General features: G+C 43.6%; 2 protein-coding genes and 4 non-coding genes across 6 annotated transcripts in view; 5 read left to right on the plus strand and 1 right to left on the minus strand.

Annotated features, from left to right (window-relative positions):
- The first annotated feature begins 1004 nt into the window (after positions 1-1004).
- On the plus strand, positions 1005-20530 carry DKC1 (dyskerin pseudouridine synthase 1). The gene is made up of 15 exons (XM_034424048.2): positions 1005-1370; positions 3438-3496; positions 5636-5722; positions 6056-6147; positions 6820-7004; positions 7116-7180; positions 7831-7957; positions 8318-8448; positions 10115-10258; positions 11425-11545; positions 14431-14549; positions 15295-15401; positions 17436-17511; positions 17840-17998; positions 19632-20530. The coding sequence occupies exons 1-15, from the start codon at positions 1250-1252 to the stop codon at positions 19701-19703; spliced, it is 1665 nt and encodes a 554-aa protein (XP_034279939.2). The 5' UTR covers positions 1005-1249; the 3' UTR covers positions 19704-20530.
- LOC117669558 (small nucleolar RNA SNORD83) lies at positions 8137-8212 on the plus strand. The gene has a single exon (XR_004592471.2). It is a non-coding gene; the product is annotated as a small nucleolar RNA SNORD83 (small nucleolar RNA).
- Positions 8490-8626, plus strand: LOC117669560 (small nucleolar RNA SNORA36 family). The gene has a single exon (XR_004592472.2). It is a non-coding gene; the product is annotated as a small nucleolar RNA SNORA36 family (small nucleolar RNA).
- LOC117669561 (small nucleolar RNA SNORD17) lies at positions 12808-13057 on the plus strand. The gene has a single exon (XR_004592473.2). It is a non-coding gene; the product is annotated as a small nucleolar RNA SNORD17 (small nucleolar RNA).
- On the plus strand, positions 15013-15088 carry LOC117669557 (small nucleolar RNA SNORD83). Its single transcript, XR_004592470.2, has one exon. It is a non-coding gene; the product is annotated as a small nucleolar RNA SNORD83 (small nucleolar RNA).
- Positions 20531-22024: 1494 nt separating the features above from the next.
- MPP1 (MAGUK p55 scaffold protein 1) overlaps positions 22025-25017 on the minus strand; it is a 37907-nt gene continuing 34914 nt past the window's right edge. Inside the window, exons 11-12 of the mRNA XM_060692105.2 lie at positions 24593-24667; positions 22025-22986 (exon numbers count right to left, since the gene is read on the minus strand). Coding sequence (XP_060548088.2) covers positions 22810-22986; positions 24593-24667 — 252 coding nt within the window. The 3' untranslated portion in view covers positions 22025-22809. The remainder of the gene's footprint in view (positions 22987-24592; positions 24668-25017) is intronic.

Consider the following 25017-nt stretch of genomic DNA (forward strand, 5'->3'; position numbering starts at 1 on the left):
AACGACTAGCACATAAGGAACCTTACCTAGTAAGGTATTTGTCAACATTCAGATATGCGGATTTCAATTTTTCAGAATTCCCCCAGCTAGCTTCCTCTGGCTTGTAATCAGGTCCTCGAGTTATTATTGCAATTGAGGCCAAAATTTATGTCGCTAAGTGAAACATTTGTTAAGTGAGTTTTGCCCCATTTGGCAACTTTTCTTGCCACAGTCAAGTGAATCACTGCAGCTGTTAAGTTGGTAACCCGGTTAAATGAATCTGGCTTCCCCCTTGTGACTTCGCTTGTCAGAAGGTCGAAAAAAGGGGATCCCGTAACCCTGGGACACTGCAACCGTCATAAATATGAAGTGTCAGAATTTGTGATCATGTGATGTTGGGGATGCCGCAACCATCATAAAGTATGAGAAATGGTCATAGAAATTATATTTTCTTTTAATATAGTTTTTTTTATATATAAAATAGAAAGTCTTAAAGCTAAGGAAAAAGAAACATAATTTTAAAATTTTTTTGTTACATTTGGAAAGTAAATATTTTTACTAATTTAATGATTGTGCTCTATTTTAAACGAGCGAGTATCAGAAAGTGCAGCTCTATTATCTAATATTTTGGATTTGTCCCTATAGAGTTGATCCAAGATTTGCGCTGCTTTTTTTTTTTTTTTAATGAGTTCCATAATAAAAAAGAGTCAATTCTGCCTTGTTTTAAAAAATGCGTAAGGCAGTCCAGTCTGTCCCTTTTTACTGTGTTTTTTCTCTCCCTTCTTCTGGATTTGTTATTGTTCATTATAAACCACGGCTATTCCATTTTTATTTGGAAAAAAAAAAACCGGTCATAAATCAGTTTTTTCAGTGTGTCGTCGTAACTTTGAAACAGTCACTAAAATGTAAATCAAGGACTAGCTTTGTAGTTCCAAGTCGACCCGCAAGCAAGAGAAGAGCGGGTCAGTCTATCCTTCGTTAGTCTATATATTATCGCTGTTCATCCCCGCACCCCCACCCCCTACGCACGCGCGCGCTGGCCGTTTAACTCGACTGCCAGGGGTCCTCAAACTTGGCCGCTTTAAGACTTGTGGACTTCAACTCCCAGAGTTCTCCAGCCAGCTACGCTATGCTATACTAAACTATGCTGGCTGGAGAATTCTGGGAGTTGAAGTCCACAAGTCTTAAAGCGGCCAAGCTTTGAAGACCTCTGCAGTCTACTCTCAATGATCCTTTCAAGCCCCGCCCCTCTGGCGCGCTGCCTGCCGGGATGGGAGACGGAAGTGGGCGGAGAGGCCGCTTCCGGTCCGAGCGAGGGGTGGCGGGACAGCGCAGCAGCGCGCGTGAGTCCGAAGCAGCGCGTGGCGCAGGCAAGATGGCGGACGGGACAGGTGGGTTTCCAGACGCTTTTGCGCCCTCAGGATCTCGAACGGCGGGCAGGGAAGAGGCGGGTGGAAAAAGACCCCCGGGGTGGGGGTGGGGCTGGGGCTCACGAGGGGCATCTTTTTCTCCCCGACGGCCCGGGTTTCTTGAAAGGCCCGTGAAAGGGAGGGAAGCACGTGCTCCTGGGTCGCGCGCCTGTTGGGGGTTGGAGGGGGGGGGAATGCACTCTGTGCATGCACAGAAGCCCTTGAGGAGGCAAAAAGGACTGCGAGGGGAGGGGTATCCGCTGCAGAAACTTCTCTCCCGGGGGGGGGGCTTTGGAGAATTGGAAGGAGCTTCAGGGGGAGCCCCAGTTTTCCCCCTGGCAGCGCCACGAGGATGGATGGATGGATGGCCTGGCCTCCACGTTTCCTTAAAGGGAGCTTTTTTTTCCCCTTCATCCAGAAGTACATTTTGTGACTCCCGCAATCGGAGGCTGGCTTGGAAAATTTCATGCTGGGACGTTTTCGTTATTGCTCCTGTTATTATTTTATCCCTCCTTTTATGCATAAATGTATGTGTGTGAGTGTTTTACCCCTCCTTTTATGTATAAATATATGTATATGTGTGTGTGTTTTATCCCTCCTTTTATGTGTGTGTGTGTGTGTATTTTTCAGTATTTCATTATTCCGCCTGTTATTTTATCCCTCCTTTTATGTATATATATGTATATGTGTGTGTTTTATCCCTCCTTTTATGTGTGTGTGTGTATTTTTCATTATTTCGTTTCATTATTCCTTCTGTTATTTTTTATCCCTCCTTTTATGCATAAGTGTGTGTTTTTTATCCCTCCTTTTGTGTGTGTGTGTATTTTTCATTATTTCATTTCATTATTGCTCCTATTTTACCCCTCCTTTTATGCATAAATGTATGTGTGTGTTTTACCCCTCCTTTTATGTATGAGTGTATTTTTCATTATTTTGTTTCATTATTCCTCCTGTTATTTTATCCCTCCTTTTATGCATAAATGTGTGTGTGTGTGTGTGTGTTTTATCCCTCCTTTTATGTATAAATATATATGTGTGTGTATTTTATCCCTCCTTTTATGTGTGTGTGTGTATTTTTCATTATTTTGTTTCATTATTGCTCCTATTATCCCTCCTTTTATGTATGTGTGTGTATAATTTCGTTTCATTATTACTCCTATTATGATTTTATCCTTTCTTTTACGTGTGTGTGTGTGTAAAAAATAAACTCATGGCAAACATTCCTAATGCTCTGGCCCCTTCTTTTTTCCCAACAACAGCCCTGTGAGGTGGGGTGGCTTGAAAGAGAGTGACTGGCCTAAAGTCACCCATTGGGCTTTGATGGATGTATTTGATATGAATGCATGTCATTACCGAGTTTGGATGAATGCTTTGCAATGCTTCCCTGCTCATTAGTACTTTTTTTACACTGCTTTTGGACACACTTAACATTGAGTTGCATGGTTGTGTCTAATGTGAGTTGCTTGCAATGTATTGCAATTTTGTTGGTGTGATCCCAGAGTTAGAAGTTGGTGGAAGGGGGAGGGAAAAAAAAGGCAGACACGTGGTTGGATCTGGTAGGCCATTTTGGAGGATGCATCTACATTGCAATCCACCCAATGTGTTGATGCTAAAAATTCAACTATGAATATATCTATCCTGTCCTTATATATTTATAAGGAGTTTGAAATGAAAAACCTTCTCTAAAATATAAGTTCTCCAATTTTTTTTTCATTCTCTTTGATCCCTAAACATCTGGTTACAAGAATAGTTGGAAGTTCTTGTTAAAATAGAAAGGTGCGTTGGATATTGTTGGCTGCCTTGAGATAGTTGTAAAAGAAATAATGGTGGGATGCAAATAAATAAATAAAAAGTTTTGTACCACCCTCATTCATCCAGCTTTTGTCAGCTTCTTATTAAAGTAATGTGTGTAAACCCCATCAGCATTAATCAAACTACTAAAGCTTGGTTTTGGTAGACCAATATTTCCAACATTTCCTGATCTGTTTCTATTTTTTAAGTTTGTAATAGATGCTAATTTTTATTATTATTTTGTTTATACCATTGTAGATTCAGTTTCTAAGAAGCACAAGAAGAAAAAGAAGACTTTGCCAGATGAAGATGTTGCTGTGAGTTGGCCAATTACTATAGTTTGGCAATTTAGGCAGCCAGCTGTTTTAAGCCCCAATTATACCTTGAGCGTTTGCAAATAAATGTATAATTTAACTTGCCTTTGCTGGAACATTGGTACTTTATTAATCCCACAATAGAAAGATTAGCTCTTTTACAATATCATTATCTACAGATCCCATTATTATTATTATTATTATTTTTGTACCACTCATAATGCTTTCTCATCTGTCCATAATGTGTGTATACATCCTGAGAAAGAATTTGTTACAGGTAGTCCTCAACTTAGGACCACTAGTGAGCCCAACATTTCTGTTACTAGGCAAGGAGATTGTTAAATTTTGTCCTGTTTTACTTTTTTTTTTTGGGCCACAATTGTTAAGCGAATTACTGCCGTTTTTAAGTGAATCATGCAGTCATTAACCAAATCTGGTTTTCCCCACTGACTTTGCTTTTCAAAAGCCAGCTGGGAAGGTCACAAATGGTGATCATAGGATGTGCAACTATCATAACTACATGCCAGTTGCCATGTGCCCCAATCTTTTTTTTTTAAAGAAAAAACTTTTTTATTTTATGAACAAACAAATATACAATATATAATCAATCATTCATTGTATCGTCTTAAATATATCTTTTCATTTCATTTAATGTAACATTTCCCTCACATTTACTTATCTGTTAATACATTTATCTGTCTCTCCGTTTTATATCCTAACCCAACCTTCAACCCCCGCTCCCCACCCCCCACCCCCGACTTCCCTGAGCAAAAACAGGGTATAACATTTAACAAACATATGCTAAAATATTCTAACTTACTGCAAGATTCAAAACTCCCTCACACACTTTAACTCCCTTTTTACAAATTATTCATCAACCTTCCTTTTATAAATTCTGAAAATCAATTAAATTCTTTCTTCCTAAGTATAAAAGCCTTTTTCTTAGCATGTAATCCAATAACTTTTAGAATTTTAGAAACATTAACAAACACTGATAAATTTCATTCAAACCCTCAAACCATTCTTTTTCAACATTTAAAATGCTAAAATCTCATATTAAACGTTCTAAAAATCTCTAATCCAATGCCCCAATCTTGATTATGTGACTTTGGGTTGCTGCAATGGTCCTGAGCGTGAAAATGGGTCATAAGTCTCTCTCGATGTCCTTGTAAACGGCCATTAAACAAATGGTTGTAAGTTGAGACTACCTGGACTATTGTCTATTCTACTAGGCCAGGGGTGTGAAATTCAAGGCCCGTGGGCTGGATTAGGCCCACCCTGGAAACAGCAGAGAACTGTGGTGCTTCTGCCAGCGAAAACAGAGCTTGGGAGGGCCACGCATGGCCCGCCTGCACTCCGGTTATGGCCGTGACGGCCTCCTGCAGCCCTCTTGTCAACAAAAATGGAGCTCGGGGAGGTCATATGTGGCCTGCCCGGGCTCCATTTTCAGCTGCGACAGCCTCCTGCAGCCCTCTGCCAGTGAAAACAGAGCCCAGGTGGGCCGTGCACAGCCTCCCCGATCTCCGTTTTTGCTAGCAGGAGGCCGTCATGGCCAAAAACGGAGTCTTGATGAGTGTTGTCGAGCTGGCCAGCCCCCCTCCCCAATGAAATCAAGTTTGACACCCCTATACTAGGCAGCAGCTTCCCATCTGACTTATTTTTAAAAGTACCCTCCGAAGGATAGCGAGAGAAGTTTGATGAACTGAATGTTAATGATTTTTTCATTTCTAGTTTAAGGAAAAGTAAAGTCTTCCTAGAATCAAAGCCGACTTTATTGATAAGTCTTTGTAGCTTTCTTGGCAACCATTTAGAAATGGCTTTAAAAAATCCCTTTTTCTGGGATGGTTTTTGATTTCCTAGTTTAGCCTGCAGTCATGGAATTCGGCTCTGGTCCCTGCACAGCTCTTTAGCCCCACCAGATGGCTCTACCATCTGCGGAGATTAGAAAGTGCTACAGCTTCCGCATTTCCTCACTGAAAACAAGTCATTAATGAATAATATGATGCAAGCACGTGGGGTTTCATCCCTTGTTTTGGAGAGACAGTTCATCTTAAGGCCAATCTTGGCTGCAAGACAGGTTTTCCACATTCTTGTTCAAGGTCCCAGTCATTAATCTACTAATTCAATTGTTTTTTTTTTTAGGATATACAACATACCGAAGAATTTCTTATCAAGCCTGAATCAAGAGTGGCCCAGCTGGATACATCACAATGGCCTTTGCTTCTCAAAGTAAGATAGTTATACCAGTGGAATAGGTTAGTTTAATGTCAGTGTGACATATTTTGTGCAGACACAAGATAATTTATAATTCAAAAAAACAAATCTCTTCATTTTTTAAGAGTAAATTTTAGGTATTGCTGTTTTTATGGAGCTGACAGTGCATATTATACTCCAAAGAATTTATGTAGGAGGGAGATAGGTTTCAGAGCAAGGCAATTTGCTGAGGCATTTTGCCAAGTGAGATCAGATGTATAACATCTAATAAATACTTTTGGGATATAGCCCAAAATACGTATTTCCTTATAAACTAAATATAATTTTGCTTTGTTTTGGGGTTTGCAGAATTTTGACAAGTTAAATGTGAGGACTGCGCACTACACCCCACTTCCTTCTGGCTGCAATCCCTTAAAAAGGGAAATTGCTGAGTATGTAAGGTAAGATTGTGTTACACAATATAAAATCATCTTTTCTTCCACCCTATCACCAAGACGGTTTCTTCGGCAACTTTTCTTACGGAATTTCAGAATCACAAAAGGCTATTATCTTCTGCCCTTGGGTTTTCGGTACACCTATTTTTACGCATGAGTTTCTGTTTTAATAGTTACTCAGTACTGCCATTTCTTTATAACAGTTGACAGTTTGGCAGAGAATAACCTATCCATTGTTGCGGCACACAATGTGTAGTAAATCATCTGCTAAGGAAAATCAAAAACAAAAGGGAGTCTAGTTTAATATTTTACAGATAAATGTTCATTGCGACTTAAAGTTACAGTGAACCCTGTAATGTGCTTGAAATCTTTTTTGGGGGGAAGCATGGATGCCATCAAATTTATCTTAACACCTGGTAATTGCCTAGATTAGTCCCTGCAGTTTTCTTGATACAGGATTCCAAAAGTGGTTTGCCATTGCCTCCTTCCTAGGGCTGAGAGAATGGGACTGGCCCAAGGTCACCCATCTGGCTTCTTGCCTAAGGTGGGACTAGAATTCACAGTCTCCCAGTTGCTAACCTTATACTTTAAACATGTTAAGTTGATTTTTTTTTTTTAACCTGTAAAGCTTCTCGTTTAAGTCACTACCTTAAATCTAATCGCTGGTTTTTGTCCTAGGACGGGCTTCATCAATCTGGATAAGCCTTCCAACCCTTCTTCCCATGAGGTTGTGGCCTGGATCCGCCGCATTCTCCGTGTTGAGAAGACAGGCCATAGCGGCACATTGGACCCCAAAGTTACCGGGTGCCTGATTGTGTGCATCGAGCGAGCAACACGTTTGGTCAAGTCTCAGCAAAGCGCAGGTATATCATCTGCTTTAGTATCTCTAGTCAAGAAAGAGAGAGCCTTCAGCCTCGTGATGGAACAGTAAAATTCAAGTGGCCCCTCCTTACTACTCTTCTGTCATCTTCCAGGCAAAGAGTATGTGGGAATCGTTCGGCTGCACAATGCAATTGAGAGTGAAATGCAACTTTCAAGGGTAAGTTTTGGCCAGTCAGGAAGTGAAACTTTCACCTTGTCGTCTTTTATGCCTAGCTATGAAAGGGAACGTCAATTGCACCAGCAAACCATGGTTTGGACTTAGGGATAGAAAAAAGGTAAAGGTTCCCCTTGCACATATGTGCTAGTCGTTCCCAACTCTAGGGGAGCGGTGCTCATCTCCGTTTCAAAGCCGAAGAGCCAGTGCTGTCCAAAGATGTCTCCATGGTCATGTGACCGGCATGACTCAACGCCAATGGCGCACAGAACGCTGTTACCTTCCCACCAAAGGGGGTCCCTATTTTTCTACTTGCATCTTTTACGTGCTTTTGAACTGCTAGGTTGGCAGAAGCTGGGACAAGTAACGGGAGCTCACTCCGTTATGCGGCACTAGGGATTCGAACTGCCGACCTTTCTGATCGACAAGCTCAGCGTCTTAGCCACTCAGCCCTTAACGATGCTGAGAATGCGGCTCTAGTTTTGATGGCCATTTCAACATCTGCAGGCTTAAAATAGCCACTCTGCCCAAGTTTGGTCTTCCTTAATTTGATGTTTCCCTAAACCAGTTGAGGGTGTAGTTAAAATTCCTCTCATCATTGCTTGAGCTGCTTGACATAATGCTATTTTATTTTATTTTTTTTCTTTCTGTAGGCAATAGAAACTTTGACAGGTGCCCTCTTTCAGAGACCTCCCCTCATCGCTGCAGTGAAGAGGCAGCTGAGAGTCCGAACGATTTATGAAAGCAAGCTGGTTGAATACGATCCAGAAAGAAGACTGGGTAACGGCACCCTTTTTTTCCCCACTCAAGGAGGGGGGGAGGGTTGGTCATTCTGGGACCCCGGCTAAAAATAAAAGCCCCATTTCTGTCCCTTCCTGCAGCTCTTTCCCTGCAGCTTAGCCTTCTATGGCTGCTTTTGCAGTAGTTTTGCAGTCCCTCCTGCCATTAGCATTTTCTGAGCCAAATGATGTAGAAATGATGACATAGCCCATCGTGCAAAGATGACGTTTCATCTATCACCCAATTCTGATGGCTTGGATTGAAAAGAGTCTGCTCGTATTCTTACTGACAAGGTGATATTCTTATCTTTGGCATCAGTGTAATTTTTTTCCCCCCTCTCTCTCTCTGCCCCTCTTCCAGGTATTTTCTGGGTCAGCTGTGAAGCCGGAACCTACATCCGGACACTTTGCGTGCATCTGGGTTTGCTGCTGGGAGTTGGCGGTCAAATGCAGGAGCTCCGACGAGTCCGGTCTGGGGTAATGGGAGAGAAGGTAGGTCAAGGATGTAACCTTTCAAGCAAGTGGCCTTATCTACCCAAAGAGTTGAGTTCAGTTCAGGGTTCTCTCCCCTGCACTGGTAATTAAACTTTGGGATAGTAAATAGTTGGGGGAATGTCAGGGTAGAAAGTTTCGCTTTTCTGCCAGTCCACCTCTCTCTCAACCCACAATAATATATAGCATCCAATTGAGATAAATTACCGTATTTTTCGGACTATAAGACACTCCGGTGTATAAGACGCACATTAGTGTTTGGGGAGAAAAACAAGGGAAAAAAATTCTGCCTCTGCCTTACCAGCATCCATCGGTATTCATCTGGCTAGCGTCCTTGCAGCAAACAGCCTGGTCAGCTTCAGCACGGTTATCGCAGCCTGATTCAGCACGACCAGCTGATTGGCGGTTGGATCGGCCTCCTGGAGTACCGCCAATCAGCTGTTCCAGGCTGCGGGATCGCCACAGCCCATCGCCGCCTCCCTGTGTTGCGTTTTTGGCCTCCGCGTGTTGCATTTTCAGCTGGTTCCAGGTGGGGATTGCTGCTGATTTCTGCCGCCTGGAACTGGCTGAAAATGCAACGTGTGGAGGCCAAAAACGGGACACGCGAAGGTTAAAAATTATTTATTGGTTTGATTTATATGCTGTCCTTCTCCGGAGACTCAGGGCGGCTTACAATGCGTTAAGCAACAGCCTTCATACTTTTGTATATACCTTCTTAGTAGGGCTTTCGGGGGCCTCCAAGCAGTGTTCTTTTTTTATACAAAGTCAGCTTATTGCCCCCACAATCCGGGTCCTCATTTAACCTACCTCGGAAGGATGGAAGCTGAGTAAACCTTGAGCCTGGTGAGATTTGAACTCGCAGTAATTGCAGGCAGCTGACAGCTAAGAGCTACTTAACAACACTTTAGTCCGCAGCACCACCAAGGCAAAAATGCAACACACAGAGGCCAAAACCATGACGTGCGGAGGCAATAACTGGTGGCGATGTGCTGTGGCCCGCAGCCTGGAACAGGTCTAAAATGGAGTGTGCGGAGGCAAAAAACGTGATGCACGGAGGCCAAAAATGGCCGAAGGGTGGGGGCCAGCAGGTGGACAGGGTTCAGCAACATTCGGTGTATAAGTCGCACCATACTTTTCACCCACTTTTAGGGAGGAGGAAGTGCGTCTTATACTCCGAAAAGTGTGGTAGATCAGGGGTGTTGAACTCAATTTCATTGTGCGCCGCACCAAGGCTATGGTTGATGGGGGGGGGGTGGACTGGGTGTGGCCAGCTTGACATAACTCCCCAAACTGCTGGCATGTTTCCTCTTCATATTGGGTAGACCGGGCCAGCCCCTTAATATTTTCCAGGATGGCATAGACTGGATCCGGCCCGCGAGCTTTGAGTTTGGCACCCCTGAATTAGATAGAATTACAGAGTCCCAAACAAAAAACACGAAATTAGGACTTTTCCTCCCTTATTAGTTATTTTAGCCTGTAGTAGTTTTTAACCTTTGTTTTTAAAACTTTTACAGTGTTGTGTAGGTATTAAGATGGAAAGGATCCATGTTAAAAAGAAAACGGAATTTCAGCTTCCTCTCACGAATAATTCAGTCGCTTTTAACTTCTCTAAAGTTGCTAGAAAGACTTCTATTAACCGAGGACTGGTGGGGGAATCTCCTTCTAGGATCACATGGTGACCATGCACGACGTGTTAGATGCTCAGTGGCAGTACGACAACAACAAGGATGAGACTTATCTCCGGAGGGTGATCTTCCCTTTGGAGAAGTTGTTGGTGTCACACAAGCGGCTTGTTATGAAGGACAGCGCGGTAAGTGCCCTCTGATGGCCTTGCGGTTGTGTGGCTTGGAACTCTATAGTCACTTTGGCTCAGCCTGGTCTACCTTTCCAGGGTGGGTTGCTTAAAAGGTAGAGGAAGGTTGTCAGACTCAAGGCCCAGGGACCGGATCTGGCCCACAGGGCCACCCTGGAAACGGCAAAGGACCGGCCTGAAAACAGGGCTGTGTACGGCCCTCCCGAGCTCTATTTTCACTGGCAGAGGATTGCAGGAGGTCATTGTAGCTAAAAACAACTCGGGAAGCTGTAAGATGTAAATCCAGAACATAAATAAATAATTGGTGCCTGGGGTTGCTTCCAGGCCAGAGATGGAATCAGTATATATATATTTTTTACAGATGACTTGATTTCCCGGGTCGCTTAAATCTGAAATAAGTTCAAATTTGTATATGTAAATTGGCATCTTAAGGAAGCTGGGAATTCTTTGCTGCAACAGGCCTTTTTTATTTTTTATTTTTTCAATTTCTCCAACATACCGTATTTTTCGGAATATAAGACGCACCTACCTTTTTTGGTGAGGAAAAGAAGAAAAAGAAATCTCCCTCTGCCTCTAAGCAATTTTGCCTCATTGCAGCAAACAGCCTGCTTTACTTTTTGTTTTAAGCATAGCTTGATTAGCACAAGGGGAAAAAAATCTGCTCCAGCAATTTACCTCTTTGCAGCAAGCAGCAGAGCCTCACGCAAAACAGCTGAGTCGGGAGGCCAGTCCAATCAACTTGTGCTAATTAGGCTGTGCTGAAGCTGAAAGGAGCTGTTTTCTCTTGCTGTTGCTTGCAAGGAGTAAACTGCTGTGAGGCAGAGGCCAAAGGGTGGGGGCCAGTGGGTGGGCGGGGCTACATTCGGTGTGTAAAACGCACCTAAATTTTCACCCCCTTTTAGGGGGGGAAAAGGTGTGTCTTATACTCCGAAAAATATGGTAGGTTTTATTGTCACTTTTTTCTTTGAACACACTGGCACACATTAAAAAATGAAATTCTGAAGCCTGCTCTCAAAAGAAATTATTCCTCAGTGCTACTTGCGCACAATGTTCAAAGCTATGAAAGGCAAGCGGCGTACGTTTGCAAGACTTCGAAATCAAAAGGAGCAGTTCCAGCTGAAATGTAGAATTCCCTGCTAAGCTAGTCACTGCTTTTCATTCAGGTGAACGCGATTTGCTACGGTGCAAAGATTATGCTTCCTGGATTACTGCGATATGACGATGGGATCGAAGTCAACCAGGAAATAGTCGTGATCACCACAAAAGGGGAGGCAATCTGCATAGGTAAGAAATGGGAAGGAAGTTTATTATCTGCAGCTAAAGTCTGTAGAGATTCTCAGTCATCCAGGTCATCCCAAAAGTGCTTTTTCAGGAGGCAACTGGACTTACTTTCTTTTCTTTTTTTTCTGTTGAAGACATTTCCCTTCTCATCCAAGAAGCTTCTTCAGCTCTTACTTGGATGGTGGGGAATGGAAGGATTTATATTCCTTGTAGACAGCTGGTCTTTTGCATCCTTTTAGAGAGTCGTTGAGGTGACCCTGAGGACGCAGATAAACCCCCAAGAGGCCTCAATGACTCTCTAAAAGGATGCAAATGACCAGCTGTCTGCAAGGAATATAAATCCTTCTATTCCCCACCATCTAGTTAGAGCTGAAGAAGCTTCTTGGATGAGAAGCGAAACGTCTTCAAAAGAAAAAAACAAGTCCAGTTGTATCCTGAAAAAACACTTTTGGGATTGTCTGCAGCTGCTCTTCTAATGACTTTTTCAAAATCATTTCTTCTAGAAGCCTGTGGAGTTTCTTTTTATGCTACCAGAATAACTGATTATGAGCAGTATCCTATAAGACCTGTTAGCAATGCAATAAATTACAGTGAACTAGTGACAAATAATTGCTCTATTGTGGGGTTTAAATTACTTAATTTCTTTTACTATATGCTACTTTGAAGTTCCCTGGTAGATATGTGATTAAATCTCTAAAAAGTATATTAACTTTGGAGCTTGGTTTGGCGATTAAGGTATCAGGCTAGAAAATGGACACGTAGGAGTTGTAGTTCCGCCTTAGGCACAAAACCAGTTGGATGTTCTTGGGCCAGTCACACTCTCAGCCCTAGGAGAGAGGCAATGGCAAACAACTTCAGAAAAACCATGCCAAGAAAACTGCGGGAACATGTCATGGCAATCTCCAAGAATTGAGCATGATAGAACGGGGGTGGGGGGATCTTGTGTTTGTCTGCTTTTGGATGTAAAAATGCAATCACGGAGATCATGTAAAATGATGCTATAAATTTTATTCGCTAGGCTTTTGTTCTGGACAAAGTAAATGTGTTTCTGATGCCATGGCACAAGAGGGAAACTGCAGGATTTAAGGATTGGGAAGAGCTGCTTTTCCAGAGATCAGAAATGAGGTTCTGCTCTCTCTCTCTCTCTTTTTTTTCCTTTTTATTCTCACAAGACAGGTCCCTATAACTGTGGCACAGCTTTGTGTGTCCTTGCCCATCTTTCAAATGTGTTCTTGGCATCCACCTGCATTTGCTGGGGGCCATATGTGAAGTGATGATGAAGTTTATCCATTCTCTGAGTGCAGCTTGCTTTGCCCTTCCTGTCGCGTTGAGACTTCAGTTCTGCAGCCTCGACGTTCCGTGGCTTCTAAACACCTTCCAGGCTCCCAGTGTTCTACTGGAAGTTGTGGGGATGTTTGGCTAGCTGCTGACTGGAACTGGGCAAAGGAAGCAGAGCCAGACCCCCTTTCCTGTGGGGCCTGACTCAACCAAGAAGAATGAAACTTGTCTGATCACATTTTGCTCTGATGCAATGCTTTCTACAAAGACACATCCAAAGTGCAGAAATACAGGAAAAAAAGATATAAAATCCTCCTGTACAGGTAGTCCTTGACTTATGAACACAATTGAGTCCAAAATTTCTGTTGCCAAGAGAGACTTCCTGAGTTTTGCGCCATTTTATGACTTTTCTTGCCACAGTTAAGTGAATCGGGTGAAATCCAGCAGGTTCTGACAGGTTCTGGAAAACCGGTAGCAGAAATTTTGAGTAGTTCGGAGAACCGGCCGATACCACCTCTGGCTGGCCCCAGAGTGGGGAGGGAATGGAGATTTTGCAGTATCCTTCCCCTGCCACGCCCACCAAGCCACGCCCACAGAACCTGTAGTAAAAAAAAATTGGATTTCACCACTGAAGTGAATCGCTTAAATTGTTAAATTAGTAACATGGTTGTTAAGTGAATCCAGCTTCCCCATTGTCTTTGCTTGTCAGAAAGTTGGGTCAAATGACTCTTGGGACACTGCCAAGCATTTTAATTTCGGTCATGTGACTGGGGATGCGGTAACAGTCGTAAGTGTGATAAGGGGTCATAAGTCAACTTTTTCCCCAGTGCCTTTGTAACTTGGGACGGTCACTAAATGAACCGTTGCACATCGAGGTTCACCTGTACACTTGGGGATTTTTCTCAGGTGATAAGCGTGATCTGTTCCTGCTTTGTACTTGTATGCATTGGTGTATCCCAGGTGAAAATTCAGAAGGGAAAAATAGCTGCTTTCCAAAAGCAGAATCATTTCAAGATAGGACACCAGGAAGAAAGGGGTGCAGTAAGATTATTTTGGGGAGGAACGCGCATATTTCTGCTCAGCAAGTTCAAGCAGAGAATTAAAAGGTTCAAAGAAGATGATGAAAGACCTGGAAACTAAAACATACTGAAGAACGGCTGTTTGGGTCTGGCTAGTCTAAAGAAAAGAAGAATTAGGGAGTAACATGATAGCAGTATTCCAGTATTTGAGAGGCTGCCACAACGAAGAGGGAGTCAATCTATTCTCCAAAGCACCGGAGGGCAGGACAAGAAGCAACGGGTGGAAACTAATCAAAGAGAGAAGCAACCTGGAATTAAGGAGAAACTTCCTAACAGGACAATGAATCAGTGGAACAGCTTGCCTTCAGAAATCATGGGTGCTCCATTACTGGAGGTTTTTAAGAAGAGACTGGGTAGTCACTTGTCTGAAATGATATAGGTTCTCATGCTTGAGCAGATCTTCAAGGTCCTCTCCAGTTCTATTCTACTCAATGCCCTTCCCAAATTGATTGCAATTTTAGAGCAAACTCCGAGGCTGTGTGAAGCCTTCTTGGTTAGCAACGCTCAGCTTCCCTTTCTCTTTTCCTTCAGCTATTGCTTTGATGACAACGGCAGTGATCTCTACTTGCGACCACGGCGTTGTAGCCAAGATCAAGCGTGTGATCATGGAAAGAGACACTTACCCTCGCAAGTGGGGGCTTGGCCCCAAAGTAAGTTCTTGTGTAGCCCTGGGTTACTTGCCTTCCTCTGAAGGACTTAGCGGATTCTGGAGACTGTGGGTCCTTGGTGCTCTGCCTTACTTGCAGAGTTTAATCACCTTCCCTTACATCATGATGATACTTAGTCAGGTAATGAAATGTCTGCAAGAAAAGAGCTGAGCTCGGAGCACCAGGTCCCCCGTAGTTCAAGCCTGAGTTACAAATATTCTCTTCTATTGGAGTCTAGAGAGCAACAGTTTTGGTTCTGTGTAGCAGTGCTGTCCAGAAATAAGAGAGCCATTGGGTCATCCACTTTTCAGATCTTTAGCGATGTACCTGAGGGTGTTAGCATGCTCACGGTTTGGTCTTTTTTCTCTGGACTTTTTAAACAGAGATTTCCTTTGAACTTTCAAAAACTTTTATAAACTAGACTCAATTTGAGGAGCAGCCCTTGATGCTAAGTCTTTCTTGGTGAGCCAAATGATGTTTCAACAGCTCAGTGAGCACTCTGTGCAAAGATGACACCCATCTATCACCCAAAACTGATGGCTCTCCAGCATAGACTGGGCATGTAAGAGTTGGAGATTTCAGCTCACATAAAGCCATCCTGTGCTTTTGTATATCGGTTTTATCTGTGGAGCTCGCACCGCCTTTAAAATGTGGTGGTAAACTGGATGTCAGTTTGGTTTTTATTTTAGGACAGTGTATCAGCTAAAGGAAGCGTCAAAATTGGAACGGTCTCCTTATTTTTCCTCAGGCTTCTCAGAAGAAGATGATGATCAAGCAAGGCTTATTGGACGCTCATGGCAAACCTAACGAAAAAACCCCACATGCTTGGAAAAAAGACTACGTAGATTATAACAGGTAACGATTGCAGTGCTTCTGTTTTAAAGTCATAGCAATAGCAGTTAGACTTATATTCCGCTTCACAGTGCTTTTACAGCCCTCTCTAAGCGGTTTACAGAACCAGCCTCTTGTCCCTAACAATTTGGATCCCCATTTTACCCACCTCGGAAGAATGGAAGGCTGAGTCAGTAGTTCGGTCAGGATCGAACTACTGGCAGTGGGCAGAATTAGCCTGCAATACTGCATTCCAGCCAAAAGGAAGGAAGGGCAATAGCAATAGCACCTAGACTTATATACCACTTCACAGTGCTTTTACAGCCCTCTCTAAGCAGTTTACAGAGTGTTGTGGCCCGTCAGCGGTCTGCAGTTAGTAGCTGATTCCGACAGCGAGGAGGCTGATGTGCTGCGCCAACAGTCTGTGCAGCTGGCGCTCAAGTCAGACAATGAAGCTGGAGAAGATGTGCCAGAGGCGGGGATTCAGCCAGGGCCTTCAGAAGCTCCCATAAGTGAAGAGGAAGAAGAGGAGGAGTCTCTTCTCAATGCACAAGCGCACAGAGCTGTTAAAAGGCAGGAGTGGCTCCTCAGGAGGAGGTCTCCTCGAGAGTAAGGCTTGGGGCTAATTGGCCACTCCCCTAGCCTATTTAAGGAAGGACGACGACTGATGCAATTTGCAGGAAACAACTTCGTTCATATTCCATCGCATCTTGATTCCAGAAATGTTTGATTTGGCTCTTGTTTCTCTCTTGTTAGTTTTCCTGCAAATTGCTTCTGGGCATTCTGCCAACCACAGTAAGATTACAGTTATTTGAAATACTGTGCCTCAGAATTGAGTTGTTATTTGGATTCTTGTCGGCTGTTAATGAAGTTAAATTAACAGCCCTTGTTCAGAAAAGACTGATTTAAACTGTACTTGTGTTTGAACAACTACTAAGAAAGCTCATTAGTAGTCCTTAATTAGTAAATTAAGGTTTGTACGGACTTTGTGTGTGCTGCGTTCTTTGGGGTCCGTAGCTGGGGCAGAACACAGAGTCAGCCTATTGCCCCCCAAACAATCTGGGTCCTCATTTAACCCGCCTCGGAAGGATGGAAGGCTGAGTCAACCTTGAGCCTGGTGAGATTCGAACTGCCAAATTGCAGGCAGCAGATGTAGCCTGCACAGTACTGCACTCTAACCACTGCGCCACCATGGCTCCTACTGGTTGACATGCTGTTTTCTGGCCTCTTAAATCAGCTGCCGTAGGAAAGCGAGAGGGAGCTGCAGATGGAGGATGCTCCTTTTTGGTTTGGGTTGGCAGGCAGTTATCCCTTTCTTGCTTGATCTCCATGGCTCTAGAGGGAGTCAGCCTGCTATATGAATCTGGGAAAGCTGCTTCCTGGCTCCCTGACGTGGGTGTCTTTGCCAGTTTTCCAGACATCACATTTCCTCTTCAGGGTAAAAGTGGGGCAGAACAGGGTAGATCAGCACTTCATCCTTAGCTGAAGGAATAATATTCTGTCCCAGCTACGGACCCCAAAGAACTGAGCACACACAAAGTCTGTACAAAACTTAATTTACTAAAATAACTCAGTCTTTTTCAAACAAAGGCTGTTAATAAGCTTTCTTAACAGCCTACAAGAATCGAAAGAATAAATAATCTTAATCTTACTACGGTTGGCAGAAAGCCCAGAAGCAATTTGCAGAGAACTAAGATCAAGGCACGAAGGAGAGTGAATGAAGTTGTTCCCTGCAAATTGCTTCAGTCGGCGTTCCTCCTTAAATAGGCTAAGGGAGTGGCCAATCAGCCCCAAGCCTTACTCTCAAGGAGACCTCCTCCTGAGGAGCCACTCCTGCCTTTTGACAGCTCTGCGCGCCCGTGCATCGAGAAGAGGCTTCTCCTCTTCGTCCTCTTCACTTAAGGGAGCTTCTGGGGGTTCTGAAGGCCCTGGCTGAGTCCCTGCCTCTGGCACCACATCTTCTCTAGCCTCCTCATCGTCAGAATCAACTACAATCTGCACAGGCCGCTGACAGGCCACAACAAATAGTGCCAACTAAACTCCTGCTTCTTCACACAGGGTTTCTGTAAAGAAGGAGGCAGAAGAGAAGATGGAGCCAGAAGAGATCAAAGAGCAGCCAGAGAGGATGCCAAAGGTTGGTTTTGGTTTATTGCAAAGTGTTTCCATTGATTTTTTTAGCACGAAATCTCCTGGCTTCAAGTATTCGGCAGTGCACTGAACTTTGAGCAATGGGTTCTTCGAGTTTGAAGCAAAAGACTCTAAACGAGTTAGTTTTGCACGCTCAGATCAGCTTGAAAACAAAGCTTCAGTCCTTTTTTTTAAAAAAAGAGAGAAGATAACCAGAATTTATAGATCACAGACACAGGCTCTTCTGAAAGAGCAAAAGCAGCAACTCGGCTGCAGAATAGGCTGCGCCCTGACCAGAAAACCTCTGATGTTCTTGTCTTGGTATCTTTTCTCAGAAGAAAAGAAAAATCGAGAGCGATGGTGATCCGGAACCAGTAGCTTCATCTCCCCCGGCGTCTCCAGAGGAACAAGCGGAGATGAAGAAGAAGAAAAAGAAAAAGAAGGAAAAGAGGAAAATGGAGTCTGCGGAGAGCAGCGGAGAGTTAGTTGAAATGGTAAGGCCCCGTGTAATCCGTTGCCACGATTTTGGCGATCTCTTGGGCCACGCGGTTAAAAGAGCAAGATCCTTCTTTTCACATACATCATTCAATTGCTGTTGGTGAATATTTCAGCCGTTGAAAATCGAGTAAGTCTGATTACACAATACATTTAATCAGGCCAAAGCAAATTATACAGGTATTAGTCCTCAAATTACTGTAATTGGGTGGGATTCAGCCGGTTCGGGTGAATCGGATATTGGTTTTAATCTGGTTTGCTGAACCGGTAGTTGCAAGGACTGGCTGGCCCCGCCCACGCAGCCTGTTTTGGATGCCAGGTAAGTGCAGGGCTCACGCAGAGGCTCTCGGCGAAAAACTGGCCTATTGGAAATTCGGAAACAAGTTCGTTTCCGGCCTCCAGAGCCCAGGGAAGGCTGTTTTCACCCTCCCAGAGGCTCCCGAGGAAAGTCTCTGGAGCCTGGGGAGGTGTTTCCTGCCGTGGTGCAGGAAGCCAACTAGGCCACGCCCACCCAGCAACTGGGCAGAGAACCGGTTGCTAAAACTTCAATCCCACCCCTGACCGTAATGGAGGTTGCCTAGCATAGTTGTAACTCGTGGCTGACATAAATCGAGTCACCTACATTACAACCTTTTTTTGCAGTGGTCCTTAGATGAACCAATGGATTGCTATGGCCGGGTTTTGCCAAAACGTTGCGAAATGCTACCTTGGGATGATAACAACCTGCCTTAAATGCTACCAGGTTGCTAAGCATCCAAAGTGTGATCAGGTTGACAGGACAGGAGGAGGAGGGCAACCATCAGAATTTTGAATCCAGGTATCCCCAGGGAGGTCTGTCGGAAGGTCAAATGGTTACTAAGTGAGCGGTCATATAGAAGATCTATATAGCATTTTCATACCACCTTGGTAATTTTTTTGGTGGTTTAGCCAGATGTGCAAACCCTGGAAAGGTTTATGTGAAAACAAGATACCGTACTTTTTGGAGTATAAGACACACTTTTTTCCCCCCAAAAGAGGGTGGAAATGTTGGTGCATCTTATACACCGAATACAGCCATTTTTGGCCTCCCAAAACCCTGCCCCCCGCGTCCCGTTTTTGCCAAAAACAGGCCCATTTTTCGCAAAAACGGGATACGCAGAAGGTTTGGGGGACCTGCAGAGTGCTCCTGGGGGCTGGGGAGGGCAAAAACAGGATGCGTGGGGGGTTTGGGAGGCCAAAAACGGGATGCGCGGAGGGTTTGGGTGGCCTACAGAGTGCTCCTGGGGTCTGGGGAGGGCCAAAACTTTTTTTTCCTTGTTTATCTCTTCGAAATCTTGGTGCGTAATACGGTAATTCTATAATTCTGAAAACATCTGCAAACATGGGGTATGACAGGTTTTAGCTGTGATGGCTCATTCACAAAAGCAAGGTGTGCATGTCCAGAGCAACATCCAATAATAGCAATAAAAGGGAGGTTGCAATTATTGCACAACATTTTTTTTTTTTCAATTGCCGTGCCAGATTTTTAAAAAAGCCTTCAGAATTACTTTAGCTGGCATCCTTGGGAACTAAATCTTCTTGAAAAATAACATTGGAATTTTGGGGTTCTCCAGAAAGGAGTCTCTCTTGACCTCTTCTCTTCTTCCCCCCCAGGTCAGTGATACGAGTGTGAAAAAGAAAAAGAAGAAGAAGAAACGAGAAGAAATAGAGGAGAGTTCGGAATAAATTCCTCGCTACTATCCAGAGCCAGCAAGCCTGGACCAGTTTGGGAAGGCAAAAAAAAAAAAAAAAAACCCACAAAAGGCCTTCGCAGGAAAAAAAAAATGCAGACTGGATCAGCGTGTAGAGGCTTGTCCTAATTGCTGTGCAAATTATTTGGGGCGGGCCAAGTGTGGCATCCCTTCCCTCTGTCCTGTTCTAAGGATAGTTTAAGATAATTGAGGCAGCAAACTGGCTCCCTGGTCCTTGGGACTTTCAAAGTGCTATCCAGGAGATGCGATAACTCAAATCTTGGCTGTTAGCAACCCTCTTTTTTTTTTGTACCTATCGGTCCAAAGAGCTGCTGAATGTTGAAGATTTAAGAGGAGGAAAGCGGTTAAGCCAGATATCGTCAGATGCTTCGTTTTAAAAACGTTTTTTGTAACCTTTTTTTTTTCTGTTTTGTTTTGTTTTTTCACTTGCCTTTGATTCAGAACAAATCCAGATATTTCCCACTCAGGGAAGCTTTTGTTCCTTCAAAAAGGGAACTTGATAACTTGTATCGACGAGAGGAAAAGGGGTGGGTGGGTGGGTGGGCATCAGCCATCCGGTCTAACGCGAGAACAGAATTCAAGGATTTATTTTTTGTTCTCCCCCTCCTCCGTTTTCACCCTTCCCAAACAACTCTCCACAAGAAGGTTATGCAAATCGATCTCGGTGCTCACAATTGTCGTAGAGAGACTACAATATCAGCAGGATGGTCTGGTCCGGTCGTATCCCGTCCTATTTTTCTGAGGCAGAGTTCCGATGCTACTTTTAAAAAGCTTTTCTAATTAAAAAGTTCACGTATCTGATTTCAATCGTGTTTTCTTTGGCTGGACTACGCTACTGCAAGACTGTAGGGAGAAATGGACAGCAGTTGGGAGATGAAGAGAGGCCCGGAGGAATGGTACCATTCCCCCCCCCCCATTTTCGTTCTCATAGTCTTAGTCCTCAAATTATAACCATAATGGGAGCCTGGAATTCCCGTCATAAATTGAGACACCAACTCAATTTCACAGCCTTTTTTTTTTCTTCAATGATGGTTAAGAGAAACCACTGTCATAAAGCAAGACTACATTTCTATGAGCATTTTTTTGGCAGAAAAAAGAGTTTTTAGCAAAAGGGGGAAAAAAATTCGTGTCACTAGCACACTATAGCTGTCTAGAAAAGCGAGCCAGGTTCCAAGCATCCGAAATGAAGTCGTGACTGCAGGAGGGCTGTTAAAAACTCCCAAAACCAGGTCATTTGTACTATTTTGGCAGGAGGGGGTCTGTCATAACTTCAACTGGTCATTAAGTAAAGACTGCCTATATCTCATCAGCAAGATTCGTTGACGTTCATGTTGCTGAGAACGGTAGTATTGCCATAGTTTTCATGATGTCATGAATTCAGCATTCTGGGAATTCTGGGAATTGAAGTCCACACATTTTAAATTTTTTCCCAAGATTGAGAAACAGTGCTGCAGTGTTTGCTGGTTTAGCTAACTGCAATATACCTTAACCAAGAGGAACTATTCTCCGCTTCTTCATAAGTCTGATACAGTGATGAAATATAAAATTTGTTACTACCGGTTCTGTGGGCTTGGCTGTGGTGGTGGGGTAATGTGACTGAGTGGGCATGGCCAACTTTAAAAAAAAAAAGCTTTAAAACCATTTTTTCTACAACCTCTTCGGCCCAACTGAGTTGCCTGATCGTCAGAGGGTTTTTTTTTCTTTTAAAAGCCTCTGACAATCCCAGCTGACTTGCCTGATTGTCAGACGCTTTTTTTCCTTTTAAAAATCTTTTCTACAAGCTCTTCGGCCGAAGAGGTTGTGTAAAAAAAATGCTTTTAAAAGCCTCTGATGATCCCAGCTGAGCCCGCACGATCATCAGAGGCTTTTTTTTTTTTTACTTTTAAAAGCATTTTTTCAGCCCAAGAGGTGGTAGGAAAAAATGCTTTTAAAAATTAAAAAAAAAAGCCTCTGATGATTGCGCGGCTCAGCTGGGCATGGGGGGGGGCAGGGATTTTTGCTACCGGTTTCTCCGAACTACCCGCCGCCAACACTGCCAGATCAGGCGATCCGGTCCGAACCGGGAGCATTTCACCTGTGGTCTGATAGCAACTATCAGACACTGCAAGCTGCACCGTATTTCATCGGATTGCAAGAGTTTTCTGCTGTTGAATAACATTGATTAGTCCGTTATGTTTGCTACCGCTTTCAGTTCTCTTCCACCATGATCTAACATGCCTCCTACGTCAAAATCTACCTTCCGTTTCCAACGTTCATTAAAAAAAAAAAAAAAACGGGTACAGTGAGACTCCCCAGTCACGTTTTTGAATCGTATTTTATTGCTGCTTGTTAAAAGTTTTCCCTGTAATGGATTCAACCGAATGTTTCTATTGCACGTTTGTTTCAATTGTGTTTTTTTTTTTTGGCATCCCAAGAGCATGGGATTTTAACACCTGGCCATCCGTGCTCCCTTTTTCTTATCCCTGTTAGTTACAAAGGTAGTTATTTGAGGGCCGTACCCTCCCTGGTGTTGTGCATGGGTGCAGTGGTAGAACAAACGCTTGTGACGGAAGCAAAAAAACTCCAAAACCGCTCCTAGTTGAACAGGACATCCAACATTAGTTCAGAGTTCTCTGCCCTTCCCCAAAAAGACGAGTGAAGGAGTAAATCTCATTCATGCAGAGGTTTGGAATGCGCTTCTTGTCACAAGTGGGAAAAAACGAAAACCAGGAAAATGCGTTGTTGTTAAAACACAGCTCTTAACATTTACGGCATTATGGCTTTTACCTAGAACATGTTCTTGGTATCCCTGTTTAAAACCTTATTGATTGCGGAAGAAGGATATTCTTGGACCATCCCCTGCTGCTAACATCTGCAAATAAATGGGAATACAGAACAACGAAGGAGCAAGCCGCATCATAGATGCTCGTCTGAGGATGTTTACAGCTGGAAGGACCCGGACTCTCATCCTGGCAGTAACAGGCGATGGTGTAGCTCCAAGAAGGTTGTGTATTGGGCAGAAGCATAGAGCAGGGAAGAGGCTGATCCTTTTATTGTCCTCGACATGCTGCAGTGAGGTGGGCCTAAGTAGTGCTGCCAGCTCAGTACACCCAAGAAACTGGCACCCACTGCGGGGAACTGCATGCCCGATCGAAAGCTGCCTGCAGTTGCTCAAGGCTCTCTTCCACACCGTTGTTCACCAACACCAAATCAAAGTAATGGGCGTATCTGCTCCGGATGGCCTCTGTATCCTTCTGAAGCTGTTGCAAGGTTTCTATCTGCAGAGAAAAGAAAATTTCAAGGGTGAGGCCACGGCCTGCAGATGTTATGCTTACAAGTACTGTGAAGAACAGGACGCGGTGGCTCAGTGGCTAAGACGATTGAAAGAGCAGTTTGAATCCCTGGTGCCGTGTAAAGGGGTGAGCTCCCGTGACTTGTCCCAGCTTCTGCCAACCTAGCAGTTCGAAAGCACGTGAAAAATGCAAGTAGGAAAATAGAGACCACCTTTGGTGGGAAGGTAACAGCGTTCTGTGCGTCTTTGGCGTTGAGTCATGCCAGCCACAGGACCACAGAGAAGTCTTTGGACAGCGCTGGCTCTTTGGCTTTGAAACGGAGATGAGCACCGCCCCCTAGAGTCGGGAACGACTAGCACGTATGTGCGAGGGGAACCTTTACCTTTTTACTGTTAAGAAATGACGCTCAGCTAAAAAAAATAACATCTGTGAAGACCATCGGCCTATATAAGGCAACTCTCCTCTTTCTGTCTTCTATCTACGGATGCATTTCAAACTGGTTTAATATATATATATATATAGTTTTCGGAACCAGTGTATAAATATCTAATTGTCTCTACGCAGTCAGTTGTAAGTCTAGGATTACCTGTAATTGATTTCCAAAAAACTCAAAAAAGGTGTTTCGACTTTTGTAATAATCCGTGTGTGCATCTTTTATTCAACTGTTGGCCTTCCGAAAAGCGGTGAAGACCTGGCTTTTCCGGCAGACCTGGGGCTGTTGATCTCGCTGTTGCGATTTTGTGAGATCTGGCCATGAATGGTGTGAATGGGTTTTAATGTTTTAATTTTTAAATGTTTTTATATTGTTTTTTTTTTTTAAATGCATTGTAAGAAGCCCTGAGTCTCTGGAGAAAGGCAGCATATAAATTGAACTAATAAATAAATAAATAAATAAACTAAGCTATAGTTGACAAAATCTTCCAAAGATCACAACAATGAAGAGGTTTTAGGTTATATACCAGGAATTGCTGAAATTCAGGTAGCTATATCTGTTCTGTACGGATAATGCACTCATGGAGGAAGGGTTGAGTAAAAAGCTATGCTCAAAGAGAGCTACCGTATTTTTCGGAGTATAAGACGCACCTCCCCCCCCCAAAAAAGGGTGAAAATGTGGGTGCGTCTTATACTCCGAATGTAACCCGCCCAGCTTCTCAAACGGAGGTTTCAGAGGCTGAAAAAAGCATCAGAAATGAAGCTTCCGAAAAGAAGCTCCCAAACAGAGCTTCAGAAAAAAAAGCTTCCAAACAGAGTTTCAGAGGCCTTTTTTTTTACTGAAGCTCTGTTTTGGAGGCTTTCAGAGGCAGGAAAAAAAGTTTTTTCTGAAAAGAAGTTTCAGAGGCAGAAAAAAAAGCAAGGCACAGAGCTCACAATCAACGAACCTGTTGCTAAAATTTACCTCTGGGAACAGCTGATTGGGGGTATTCCGGGAGGCCGATCCACCCACCAATCAGCTTTTTTCTTATTTTCCTCCCCAAAAACTAAGGTGCGTTTTATACTCCGAAAAATACGGTAAATATTAAGGAAGGAGAGTTCTTCATTAATCCCAGAAGAGCATTTATAATTTAACGTTTAAGGCCCCACCGCTAGATACCTGATCAGCTTGCTTTGGAGGAACAACGAACACAATGAACGGAGAAAACTCGGCAGTGTGGATGATTTTCAGTGTCTGTCAAAAGGAAGAGAGAAAGAGTAAATTTCCGCCTTAAATCAAAAAGATAGCCTATTTCCCCAATTTACTACAGGACTGCCTATTACACTTCAAGATTTTGAAGAGCAAATGGACATGGATATGGTTAATTTCCATTCTTGCTTAAACAAAGCGACAGTTGCATGATCCTTGATTCTGACCTCTTAGAAATGTCGATCTGAATAAAAATTACAGAGTCGGAGATAATACAAAGGAAAGTGGAGTCTTCTATTGACCGAAGCCACATCAATTTCCCCAGGTGTTTTGGATCACTTTTCCGTGTCATTTCCCAATTAAGGAAGAATAAATGGAAAGCTCCACTTCTATCA

Source organism: Pantherophis guttatus, chromosome 12 (genome assembly GCF_059756535.1).
Source record: "Pantherophis guttatus breed Tessera chromosome 12, ASM5975653v1, whole genome shotgun sequence".
NCBI classification, from domain to species: domain Eukaryota; kingdom Metazoa; phylum Chordata; class Lepidosauria; order Squamata; family Colubridae; genus Pantherophis; species Pantherophis guttatus.